This window comes from Chrysemys picta, chromosome 8 (genome assembly GCF_011386835.1).
Source record: "Chrysemys picta bellii isolate R12L10 chromosome 8, ASM1138683v2, whole genome shotgun sequence".
NCBI classification, from domain to species: domain Eukaryota; kingdom Metazoa; phylum Chordata; order Testudines; family Emydidae; genus Chrysemys; species Chrysemys picta.
The window spans coordinates 93,283,242-93,296,378 of NC_088798.1; the positions used below are offsets into that span (position 1 = coordinate 93,283,242).

Below are 13,137 nucleotides of genomic sequence, written 5' to 3' on the forward strand. Positions count from 1 at the left end.
TTGAGCCTGACAGCTAAAACTCTCATGTATGCCTTGATATGGTGTCTTCTATCTCAGTTACTCTAAACTTTTCCTTTCTGGCCTCCTCAATGCCCCCACTAGCCTCCTGCCCTTCAATCCATCAGACAGGTGACTGCTAAAATTAGCTTCCAGAGCACTTCCTGATCTGAACACTTTTAGTCCCTCCTTCCCCACTGCGGCAAGTTAAACGTTCTTGTTCTTGCTTACAAGCTAGCTTTGCTGCTTCCTACGTATCTGACCTAGTCTCTTATCACATTACCCTTTATCCCCTCTGCTGGGTCAGTGATGCCAGCCTAGATACCCCATTTGTCTCGTCTCCCATAACCATCTTAGGCCTTTCTTCATAGCACCCGCTATGCATAGGATAAAATGCGAAGTGCAACAGGGCCCTGATCCTCATTGGGGTTTTTGAGAACAACTGTAGTAATGGAGAGGATGAGGTTATAATTCCATTCCTAAAATAATAGGGCCAAAATGAATATGTGGTGTATTTAGCTAGACAATAATGATGACTCTGTCATGAATCAGATAGCACCTATAAATGACTATGGAGTTTATCAACAACCATTTTATGTTCAAGTACAGATTGTTACAGAAGGGATGGTCACACTGCACTGAGTCATGGATTCTTTACTTTTGTTTCCTGTTCTCTTAATCTAAAATAAAAATCATCAGACTAAAGTGCCTTTGTAAAGTAAGATTCATATCAAATTAATGTAAGTTGGTCTTTGTGTATAAAGAAATGGAACAATACTGAGGCTCAGTTTATATGGTATGTGTTTTAAACGTAGGTGATGACATCTAATTTGAAATAGAAATGCACTAAGCTCTGAGCTTCATGATTACAAAGCACATTCATTCCAGGCAGAAAGGTTGGATTTTTAATTTTTGTGTGAAGTAGGAGGTTGGGATGAAGATGAATATTACAATCTTTTTGGTGTGTCTTTGAAATGGATGGGGTGTATGCATACATTCGGTGGGCAGAATACTTGCCATTTAAACCTCTAGTGAAGGTGATATTTGCTTATTGCAATGCTCCAGAAGTGCAAAGGAACTCACTAAAGCAGCACTTGTCAAAATGGAAGACACTTTCTATACATCTGGGTTATACTTTTAGGAGGTCTCTACTGCACATTTTTTCTCCAGGCACCATTTGAATGCTTAGTAATTCATTAATATGTAGGCTCCTGGGTTGTCTTCCTAATGTTTCATAAAGTAGTCATGATAATATAATGACTCTATTGAGAACATGTTGCTGTAAAAAGCTCTATTTTTCAGCCATAGGAAGATAGTCTGGGAAGGATGCAGACAGAAAGCTTAGTTTAAGCACCACTCAATGAAATCACATTTAATTATGAAGACCGTTTACTGTAATATCAGGGATTCTAAGCAAAAAGGCAGAGATTGCAGCTATTGCTCCATGTACTTCATGTAAGTAGATTGTTATAGGATCTTTAAATGCCAGGTGACAGTAATTCTGCTGATGCATTATGCTACTTAGCGTACATCTCCCTGGACATGAAAGAAAAGCCTGAAGTGCACAGCTGGGAATGGGAACAGTAAGGCCTAATACCTACTTTACAAGGGCAGCAAAGTGCATGCCACTAAGACAGGCAGAGATCCTTGACAGTGCCCTAGTATTGAAAGGCAAGAGACTTGAGGAGCTGCTAGCTGCAATATGGATGGGGGGCATTGTGAGTGTCAGGACATTTAAGGTGCTTCAGTTGGAGACTAAACTAGGACTCCTATCAGATACTGTAGATATTTGCTACAGTTACCAGTGCCTTGCAGTTGGAGCTGCCATGTAAAAAAATAGCTGCATAACAGCTGTAGTAATTGCTGTTTTTCTGCATTGAAGAAAAAAGTTCAGGCAGTGAGGATCTTGGGCCTGATCCTCCAATGCCTTGCACCTTGTGTAGCGTAAAGTGAGTGCACCAAATCAGACCCACTGTACAGGCATAAATGACTACACAAGGTGCAGGGCAGTGGAGAATCAGGCCTCCTGGGTTTCTTGTGGTGGGGGGAGGTTGCCTTTAAAAATAGACTAGCAAAACCAGAATGGTTAAAAAGCCCAGCAAGTCAGCGAGAATTACAAATAGGGATTTAAAGCTAAAGAAAGCGACAATCTTAATTAGATCTCCACCAAACTGTAGAGAAACACATTTGGATTAAAATGAAATAGAGCTTTTTACTCCTAGGGTTTCAGAGCAGGAATGGGGAGGAGAACTATTTACATATGCTATTTGAGTAGATGGATTGCTTTTCCTGAGAACTTGTCCTCATAACTTTCAGCCTTTTCAGAAAACTACTAAAAGCTGCTCGTGTGGTATATTTGGGATGATTCTGATCACAATATACAGAGAGAGGGTTCCCATGGCTATAGACCGAGTGTGGTGTGTCCCAGTTTAATTTCATGCTTCCCAAGTTAACGCCTGTTCGTGTTTGTGAACCAGCTCATCCATCATTCAGGGGAGCTCAGTGAAACTTTCCTTATATTTCACCACCACAATTACATTCCATTTCATGAGCATCAATCAATATTTAATACAGTGGTGTCAGCTTGACTGTAACACAAGAGGACCTAATAGGAACCCTGAATTATACATTGCATGGTAGGAGAAAATAAAGAGGCTTTTCTTGTAAACCCAAAGATCTCCTTGCTGAGTCGATTTCTGGGAGACACTGCATGAAATCCATATCAATGGACGAGGTTCAGAAGAAACTAAGCCAGAGGTATGAGGCAAGACCCCGCAAAGTGAGGTTCAAAATCTCTTCGGGATACAGTGGCCGGGTGTTAAAGCAGGTCTATGAAGATGGCCAGGAACTGGAGCCTCCAGAGGAAGAATCCCCTCACCGTTTTCTTCACCACAGCTTTGAGTCAGGGGACCATTTCAACAGGGTTGGAGAGGCACCAGAATCCAGGTTTTATTCATCAGCCAAACTGACTGCCCAAAGGATCAGTGTATTCAAAGAGGGTAGCAAGTACAATCTAGCAAGTAACCCTCCACTCTTCAGTGATTACCAAGCAAGTGATAGTCATCACAGGGTAAGTAATGTCCACGCTAGGTTTTCACACTGGCTGCAAAGTGGTTTTAAAATGGGTCCACTTTTAGACTATGGAGTCTGGGTCTTTGCCTGAAGTGTCTCAAATCAAAATGTAATAAATAAAGTCACACTGTCCATAGCTTTCACAAATTTGCATCGAACTTTGCAGGATTGGTTTAGCACACAGAAGTTATATGTACCAGTTATTCTATCCTATTTCATTCCATATAGGTAAGGTTCTACACCACAGTGTCTGCAGATCTTGCAGTAGTGACTAACATCTGTTGTGTGTGTTATGTGCGATTCCTTTTCTCTCTCCTCCTCTTTCCAGTGGGGAAATTGTGTGTGTTTTGGTAAGGTACTATATAAATATTTACATGGTAGTGTGTGTTTATCTACCCAAATTGCAGGCCCAAGTGACTAGGTGCAAATGGCAGGTGACACTGGGCTAAATTGAAACCCTTTTTAAAACAGTGTATGAATTAATTAGCAAATGATTGATAGATTTGGGGAAGTTTAACAACTGTGTAGACTGAGCTTTTCCAAAGAACCTAAGGGAGTTGAATTTCAATAGGCTTTGGAAACCTAAAACTCTCTTAGGCTATTTTAAAAATCCCAGGCTTAGTTTGCACCAGCTATTTAATTAACATCATTTTGTAGAGTTTAAGGTCAGAACAACCCAAATACTCCTACATTAGGTCCAAAGGCTTTAGTTAGATAAAAACATTTCAGTCTTAAGGAAACTAAACTGTTGTGTACAACAGAGAGAGAATGAGAGAGACCAAGGTGCCATCAATGCCCGAGGGCTCTGCAATGACAGGGAATTGATTAGATGAGATATGCCCAGATGATCCAAGCAGGCAAACAATGCCCCATGCTGCAGAGGAAGGCAAAAAAACCCTTAGGTCCCAGGCAATCTGATCTGGGGGAAAATTTCTTCCCTACTCCAAATCTAGGGATCAGCTAGACCCTGAGCAAGTGAGCAAGACACCCCCGCCAAGCATCTAGAACGAGGATTCTCTGTACCACCACAAAGCACTGGTTCACTGTGTCGGTGTCCCATCTCCAGCTGTGGCCAATCTCTGATACTTCATAACCAAACTACATCTGGCCAATTGTGCATGGGGAGGGATTGGGGGATACTGTGTCCTGACCCCTGCATATGACTGGATGAAGCAATTACTAGAGATGTGTCCCTTTAAATATTACAATGAACACACACACACACACACACACTCATTAATAATATACAGGGATTATGTTAAACATCTCCTCTTGATGAATTATTTATGTGCCAAACTTTTCATTACCAGTTTGTTTTCCTTAATTTTTATTAGCAACTAAATATTGTCATATTCTGATAAGCCTACTAATGAATAATACATGAGGAATCATGCTGTAGTTACACTTGTAATATCATAGCTATGTTAAGCTAATAAGCATGCTAAGACTGAGTAGAGTATTTGATACAACAAGTAAATATCTAAAAAGTAAGATGTATATTCCCTGGGGAGAAAAAAGAATAACCAGAAAAGGTGAATGGGACTATCTAATTTGATGGTTTGCTATTATGATATAGAGCCTTTCACTGGTAGGTTACTGATTCAAATACAGCTCAGGTTGATGGTAACCAGCTGTTACTGACCTCAGACAAGTGTTGGGTATCTGGTGGGATTTGGCAGTGTGCACTCCTTGCTAAAAACTGGACTGACATCACAAACCCAACGTAACTAGCATCTGAGCCTTAGATACAAGCAGAGAAACAAAGGATTTGGTGGATCCCAAGACAGAGATACCTTGTCACCCCTTCGAGGTAGCTGAGGTACTCTGACAGACAGTTGCAGTAGGGGGAAACTTGTGTTGCTGCCTGTGCTGTTCTGTGAATAAATGGGGAGTGTCTGACTACAGAGCTGACAATCTATTTAACAAGGAACGGAGGACCAGTGGGAAAAATGTTCTAAGGATGTTGAAAATTGTAAAATGGTTTCCTATGCACCATCAGGAATACTTCAGAGAAGAACCTATTAACACTCATTGCTAACTAAACCCGTGAGATAAGCACAGTATAACCCCAGAGGGCTAGCAGTGTAAAACCACTAACCTAGGTACTAGGTGTTTAGCTAATGCATAATTGCCAAACCACCATGAATATTTGACCAATGGATAGGGCACTGGAACGAGTATTGGGAGACTTGGGTACTACCCATCGCAACCACTACCTTGGTCTGTGTCTTTAGGCAAGTCACCTAACTTTAGGCAAGTCCGTGCCTCAGTTTCCCCATCTGTAAGTATTAGTAGTAGTATTAGTAATCTTCCTATCCAAAATGCAACTGGTATTCTATCAACATCCATTCAATATATAGTTACCATGCTTGCATCATAAATATGCAGCTTTAAAAATCCCTCACCTAAACGAAAGGGCTTAAACTAATCTGAAAATGTTGTGCTTCTATTGGAAGTGGAGAAGATGGGCCGGGACATCGGCTGCTGTGAATCAGTGTAGCTCCATTGGCCAATTTGCATCAGCTGAAGGCCTGAGATGGTATCTCTTAAAAATGTAACATTTCCTATTGCTTGATATTAAGACACAAATACTTGCATAGAGCAAAATGTCAACACAATGTGTAAAATAACAGGATATGGAAACTACTGCATGATACTTGTAGAGAGAGAAGAGGAACTGGGCCAAGTGAGCAAACTTACTGTTTTACTAGAAGTGCTTGACAGCCCCCAGGTGAGCTTTAAAATTGGTAGAAAAGAATATAAATTCAAGGAACACAAGAACATTTGTTTAGTCCTTCTCTTCATTGTTAGGTATAGAATACAACAGACTCTGGATTTAGTTGGTTTTGTTTCTTTTCCATCCAAGGATCTCAAAACACTTTACGAACATTAATAAATGAAGCCCCTCCTTCCCCCAAGAGGGAGGTAAGTATTTTTATGCCCATTTACAAATAGAGAAAGTGAGGCATAGCAAGGTTGATACTCAATTTCCAAAGGTGTTGCATACCTGCTGGCTGCAATGAAAACATCAACTTTGACTTCAGTGGGCATTGCAGGTGCTCAGCAGATCTGAGAATGAGGCCCAAGGTGACTTAGCTACAGTCACACACGAAGTTGGGGTGGAACCTAGATCTCTTTGTGGCCTAACCTGCGCTTTATCCACTACACTATGCCCCTTTTCTAGCACCTTTAATGTTCAATAATGAATTGGATTCTGGCAATGCATCAACTGTATAGGCAAACATGGCAGCCATTATGCAAACTGTAATAGTTCATGCACAGCCTTAGATATTGGAATTTACATTGAAGAGAGGGAGTATTGTCTAGGACTCGAGTTATTCCTGGGTGAGTTTCTAAGACATTTGCCTTTGTTTGGATGACTGCCCCCAAACTCTAGTCTACTCATCTGTACCTTTTTAAATCTGCAAAATTAAGTTAGGAAATGTTATGGACTCTCCTGACATCATTCGGCACTTCCATTTTGGGGCAGGATCAGAAAGTGAAGACACGCCTGGAAATATGAAAAATCATGGGGAGATACATTTCTGCAAACTTCTCAACTGCCAAAAGGTGCAGGTCATTTCCTAATGCAGAGATGGTTTTCCTCCCTAATCCTCCCCTGCTGATTTCAAACCATGGTATTTTTATTTCTGTGGGGCTGAAACAAACAGATGGACTCCAGGATGCTGTCCTGCCCAAAGATGCAATTCGTGTATGAGGCTTATAGGGCCTTGTCCAATGCCCACTGAAGTCAATGAAAGATTCTCATTGACTTCAGTGAGTTTTGAATCAGGCCCATAGGACCAGATTTTCAAAGGAGTTCAGGGCTAGATTTTCAAGGGCTCAGCAGCCAGAATTGAGGCCCAAGTTTTTAACAGCGCTCAGCACCCAGTGTGCACTCAGTGTGTTGAGCTCTTCTTAAAATCTGCAGAGCAAGCCTATTGGGTGAACTGCAGTGAGCGTTATGGGCCTTATTCCTCTGGAAATCACCAGGGCAGCAGAGTTTGCTGCTGCCTCAGCCTTGTACTGTGTGATGGTTTTGTACAGCTGAGGTACTCATGTGTCCCTTTTACAGCCCTCCCCCATTTTAGATTTTGGCAAGATTGTCATCTACACGAGCAACCTGAAAATCATCCGCACACCAATGGACAAGAAAGAGCTGATGAGAAAAATCATCCAGAACGAGGGCACGGATGACTGGTCCTTCATGTGCCAGGATGGGAAGGAAGGGGATGGTCATCAAATCAATGGGCGTGTGAAAGATGCAGAAAACCAACTTGCTGACAACCAGTATGTGCAGGTAAGGCAAGATGGGCTGCAGTGCTTCGTCCCCACTCCTGCTGTGTCCTCCTAGCCTGGTCAGGGCCCTGAGAATTCCCACATCAGCCCCACTTCAAAGCTCACCCATCTGCAAGGTCACCAGTTACTTCAGCTGAAATTGGCATCAATGTTGTTCTTATATCGACTGTGGGAGATCACTATTTATGCAGCAAGGCATCCCTGACACCCAGGGGATAGGGGCTATACTTCTGTAGTGCTAGTTTGTCCTGAATCTTCTCCCTAGTGAAGTCAGTCGGTCTTCCATTGACTTTTATGGCTGTTAGACCAGGCCCTTGGTCCCTGTCTCCCAGAAGAACGAGAGAACAGGCCTTAGAGCTGACTTTGAATCTCCCCATGCAGAGCACTATTACTAAATGGCTGAGCCAGCCCTGAGGTTGTAACAGAAGTCCTTTAATATCAGCAGAAATATTTCTGATTCAGGTCCTCCATTTTTTTGCACAGGTCATTCTTTCCTCATCAGGATTCCAATTAGTCTGACCTTAATGGGCTGCCAGAATGTAGTGCCGCTGTGCAGTGACACTCCTGAGAATTACAACTTTTGCAAATCAATAACTGACCTTTTATGCTTGGTGTAGTTTTATTTACAGAAATTCTCCAAACACAAAATCTGCTTGTGGCTCAGATGTATGATGTACAGGGAAACTGAATGCTGTACCTTCTCTGGAAAGTTTTATGGCAGAGGTTTTCCAAAGTGACTCGTGGATTCAGGTGCCTCAGTTTTTGAGTGCTGAATTTGAGGCACCTAAAAGTGGCTTGAGTTTCAGAGGGCGAGTGCTCAAAACCAGGGCGTCCTTAAGGTGTCTCAAAATCATCACCCAAAATTGATCATCCAAATCAGTAGCATGTACAGTAACATGGATCTTGGTTTGGTTAAAAACAGGTAAGGGGAGACCAGTTTTTGAATGTGGTCACCTAATTTAGGGATCCAAATCCAACATTTAACCTCCAAAGCTCTGAATGGGTTTGGGATCTCATTACTTGGGAGGCTACCTCCTTCCCTACAAGATACTCTCATAGTTGCAATCCGTGGAGGTGCTCAAGGTGGAGCTCCCTCAATGCAGACAGAGGGAGCTGTCATAAGGTGTTGTCCTTGAATAGTCTAACCTTGCAGAAGCTCAGCGAAGCCCATCAATTTTCCTGGTCACCTGGAATGAAGAGAATATGGTAAAAGGTGAGGTTTCCATGATTAGGACTGGTTCTTTTTGGAGGGTAACTGTGGGCCAGTCTATTTGAATAGATAGATTGTATTTGATATTGTGCAACCTCAGAGCCCTGGAAGGTGCCTATTAGTATTATCATTACAAGTTGAAATACACCAGTTTGGACTTTCAGCAGGTAGGCACCTAAAACATGTATCTGGCACCAAACTACACCTTAACTTAGGCCCTCAAATTTCACCATTTGCTCTGTAATGCTATGCAAAGTAGAAGTCCATGAATGATGCAAATACCTGAAATTGACATCCTTTTTGCAGTAAGGCATTTTCCCAGTGAAGATATGTAATAACTTCTGGGATCTGCAGACGCAGGGAATTTTGAGAGGGATTTGAAAGAGTGTGCCTGGCACACACAGATGGAGAGGCAGTTGCAGGTGCATGGGGCAACATGGAAGATGGCATGATGGTGTGTGTGGAGGGGGGAAGATAAAGAAGGAGATGAAAGAACAGATGAGGCAAGATTCACTGGTGGAGAGACAGAGGAAAGAGGAGTGGTGCGGAATGCCAGCAGAAACAGATGGAGAGCTATGCAGAGCCTTGAGGGAGAAGGAAAGAAGCTTGAACTTCATTGCATTCCACACAGCCCATAATTATTATTTGTGGTAGCATCATAATATGCCAGGCATGTCCCACAAACATGGGAAGACACAGTCCCTGCCTTGGAGAGCTCCCTATAGGCAGAACAAGGATAGGAGACCCAAGCAGGTAGCAGGAGGGAGAGCAGTGTATCAAAGCCATGAGCTGTTGTACTGATTTGAGGAGAATTTCTCCCTAAATTGGGCTCTTCTGGTGACAGTTCTCTGCTACTTTGTGTGTTACTAATTAGATTTCTGGTGTTAAAGAAAGGATATTTGTTTGATTCTTTTCTTTCAGGAAGGCGACACTGAGCACAATTGCTCTCAGTGCAAAGGATCAGGCTCAGCCCCCTGCTCTCTGTGCCACGGAAGCAAGTTTTCAATGTTGGCTAACAGATTTAGAGAGTCCTACCGGGCTCTCCGATGTCCTGCTTGCAATGAAAATGGCTTGCAACCTTGCCAGGTCTGTGCCCGATAATCGTATCTACCATCCCTTCAACTACCTATGCGTACCCAGGTCAATGTTTCACTGAAACCTTAGTACACATTGTCTATTCTTCATATAAGAAAGCAACCAGTGTATAATAGCAGGTTATTAAAAAGTGGCAAGAGTGCATCCTGCACACCCCTAAATGTACATCTAAACCTACTCCTATTACTGTTTGTACATGCACTTGTTGCGTCTTCTAATTAAAGTAGACCCCAATCCTGCAAACACTTATACATTGTGTTTAATTTGACATGTGAGTAATGCAATGAAGTCAAAGGGACTACACATATTTATAAATTAAGCACATGCTTAACTCTATAGGGTGGGAACTGCATGTTTACATAGTGCCTAGTACTGTGGGACTGCAATGCTTGTCTGGGCCCTGTAGGTGCTCCTGTAATAAAATAATAATACTAGTAAACGGCAGAAGTAGCTGTACTTTAAGCATGTGAGTAACTTGTCAAATTACAAAATGTTTGTATAAAAACAATGCTGCATGTTGGCAAAACCTCCTCCTAGATTTAACTTGGTGGACATTTTAAAATGATACTTTATTGTGCAATTCACTCTACCCTGCAGTGGATTTCCTGCAGATTTCAAATATAGTCTTATGATACACAGCAATTTTTCCAGTGTATGATTTAAGTAGCAGACTAGAGCCTTTCTCCCAGTCTGAAACCTTATTGAGAAATTACCATGGGGAAATTTAAAAATAGAAAAACTGGAGTGGTTTATAGCCTGATCCTCAGAAGTGCTGACCCACAGTTCCCATTGATGTTAATGGGAATTGCAGATGTTCAGCACTGCTCCGGATCAGGCTGTTGGTGAACAGGGCTCCTGTTGCTTCGTATTAATCCCATGTTGTAATTTGCAAAATATAAACTCTAATTAGTTTAGCTGAAGCAGCGATGTTAAATAGTTAGCAGGCTACCAGTGGCAGCACAGGACACAAGGGCTTCATAAAAAGTGGAGGCAAACAGGGGAAATGCTTTTTGTTTTCTAAAAGCTTATTACATTTGATATTCTTGGATAATGTTAATGAAGGTTTAACTTGCATATTACCTCTGAGACTCTGAATTAAAAGGCTTCTTACATGCTCTACCTGCTGAGGTTGCAAGCCTAGACAGAGTAATGTATGGTTGAGTTTGTACTTTGGCATGTGTATGTTGTAAGATTTCTCTGAGACAGTTGGATTATTAGAAATAATGCCATCCTAGTTTTCAGATCTTCTGATGTTTGTAACTGATATCAAATCTATGCTTTTAAAAAAGTGCATAATAATATCGCAGATCATTTAGTTTCCTTAACTTGAGGCACTACCATTCTATGCTGGGAATTTGAATGGATGGGGTCCTGATCTGTGCATGAACTAATGGTAAAAACGACTCCAAAAGTCTGTAATTCTCATCAAGTATATATCTGTCCTCAAATTTTGTTTGGTTTTCATTTCAAAATGCTTTTCTTGAGTTTTGTTGGCTTTATTTACAGTTTCACCAGTGTAAAATAAATGAAATGTACATTATTTTGCCTAGTATACATAAGCTGAATACTTACAATAAAAAATAGCTGAAAATGTAAATTTATAAAGTAACTATTTATTGTTCTTTCTCATTGGACAGATTCCTTCCCCAGCACTATTATCAGTTCTTCACACCTCTCCTTGTCAGCTATCCCCATTCACCTTGACCCCTTAGTTTAACATTTCCATTGTTCGAAACACTGGGTCTAGTACTGAGATCTATTCTTTCCTATTTACTTCAATAGGAACATGGCCTAAATAAAGGCTATGGACTTCAGGATCCGCGTCTGTGTGCATTGTGAGACAGGTCTATGAAGGACACATAATATTAAGTACTGTGTTGTATAATTATTTGGGTTTATATAATTTTTTTCTTTCAAATTGATTCAGCTGATTTTGGTTACATATTGCCCTGAGTAACTTAATAAATGTTCACTTACTTTACCGAGTAAATAACATTGAATAATGTGTTTGCTCTTTCTTAAAACGCCACATTCAGATGGACACAGTGGGATTATTTTACTATTTATATTTCCATCGGGCACAGGCACCCCTGTCCGGATAGTTGTCCAATTGTATTAGGCACCATATACAGTACCTGTCCTGTCTGGACTAGCTGCTGGGAGATATGGGTTCTGATACTACATTTCTCTGTGATTGTAGCAGAGTCTTTTCACCTCTCTGTACTCCCACTTCCTTTCCCTCCTTGTGTCTGTCTTGTCTATTTACACGGTAACCTCTTCTCTCTCATTAGCTGATAGCACAGTGCCTAGCACATGCTCTGTAGGGTGGGCAGGGACTGTCTATTGGTTCACTGTTTGTACAGCACCTAGCACAGTGGGACCCTGATCCATGACTACAGCTCCTAAGTGATACAGCAATGAAAAAAATAATGATGATTCATAATAATGGGGCCCTGATCTTGGCTGGAAGCTGTAGACTCTACTATACTATGAATCAGAATAATAATGAAGAGGACAAGCCATATAGGAGGGTGAGGGAATCAAATGTGAGCCAGTAAGGAAATCAAATGTAAAATCTTTATGTATTTACATTGGCACTATCTTTGTGTAATTATTGTAAAAAGTTACAGTAAGTACCAGCTGTCTCCCCCTCCCCCACTGCTCAATCTAGCCAATGTTATGTTGTGGATTTCTTATGGGTGTTGTGCCAGAGGTGGGTCCTGAGCAGAAATTTGAAGGAAAAGAAGGTAGTGACCTTAACGATCACTTCCATGTTCCATGCATAAGGAGCGACATTAAAGAAGAGCAGAGATATTTGCATAAATTGAAAAGTAGGTGAAGGAGGCTGACATTATAGGCACATTGGAAGAGGCAGGGTCTTGTGATAAGAGATGAGGGAGGGGCAGAACTATGATGGCCCTGGAAGGTAAAGAAAAGAATTTTGAACTTGAAGCAGCGAAACAAGGAGACAGTGATGTGATTATACTGACAGCCAAGGAAGGTGATCGCAGCAGTTGTGTTCTGTATGGACCTTGGGATGGGCATGGGGGAATGTTGGTGTTATAGAGGCTGAAAAGGAAGAGTAAATAAGAGATGATAAAGATCTGGACAAGAATTGGGCTGTTTGGACAGAAAGGAGAGGACAGAGCTACACTATGATATGGCAGAAGAAGCAGGAACATTTGGACACAACCTGAGTGTGCAGGGCCGCAGAGCAGAACTGAGAAGGCCCAGGAGGAAAGAGCGGGGTTACCAGGGCTGAGGCTGGGCCGGGGAGACATTCAGCATGGCAGCCCACTAGTGACACTCCACGTAGGGTGAAGTGGCCAGGGAACCTTTGCCTAGAGCGAAACAGACTCCTGCTGCCTGGAGAAAATGGACCAGCCGCTGCTGCGGGCCCAGAAGGTCCCCAGGTCCCCGCCCCCGCCGCAGCTCTGGGGGGAAAGGGGCGTGGTCTGAAGGCA

At 42.0% G+C, this 13,137-nt stretch overlaps 1 protein-coding gene across 1 annotated transcript; it reads left to right on the forward strand.

The window, feature by feature from the left end:
- Nucleotides 1–2,652: 2,652 nt before the first annotated feature.
- On the forward strand, nucleotides 2,653–11,270 carry GRXCR2 (glutaredoxin and cysteine rich domain containing 2). The gene is made up of 3 exons (XM_005310455.4): nucleotides 2,653–3,067; nucleotides 7,145–7,369; nucleotides 9,500–11,270. Exons 1-3 carry the CDS (start codon nucleotides 2,708–2,710, stop codon nucleotides 9,677–9,679), a joined length of 765 nt encoding a protein of 254 aa, XP_005310512.2. The 5' UTR covers nucleotides 2,653–2,707; the 3' UTR covers nucleotides 9,680–11,270.
- The last annotated feature ends 1,867 nt before the right edge of the window (nucleotides 11,271–13,137 follow it).

What these genes read in the sequence shown, in the direction of transcription:
- GRXCR2 (XM_005310455.4), top strand. Translation starts at nt 2,708, where the DNA reads ATGAAATCCATATCAATGGACGAGGTTCAGAAGAAACTAAGCCAGAGG. An exon ending in CAAGTGATAGTCATCACAGG is followed by an intron (nt 3,068 to 7,144) that starts GTAAGTAATGTC and finishes TCCCTTTTACAG; the next exon opens with CCCTCCCCCATTTTAGATTT. An exon ending in CTGACAACCAGTATGTGCAG is followed by an intron (nt 7,370 to 9,499) that starts GTAAGGCAAGAT and finishes CTTTTCTTTCAG; the next exon opens with GAAGGCGACACTGAGCACAA.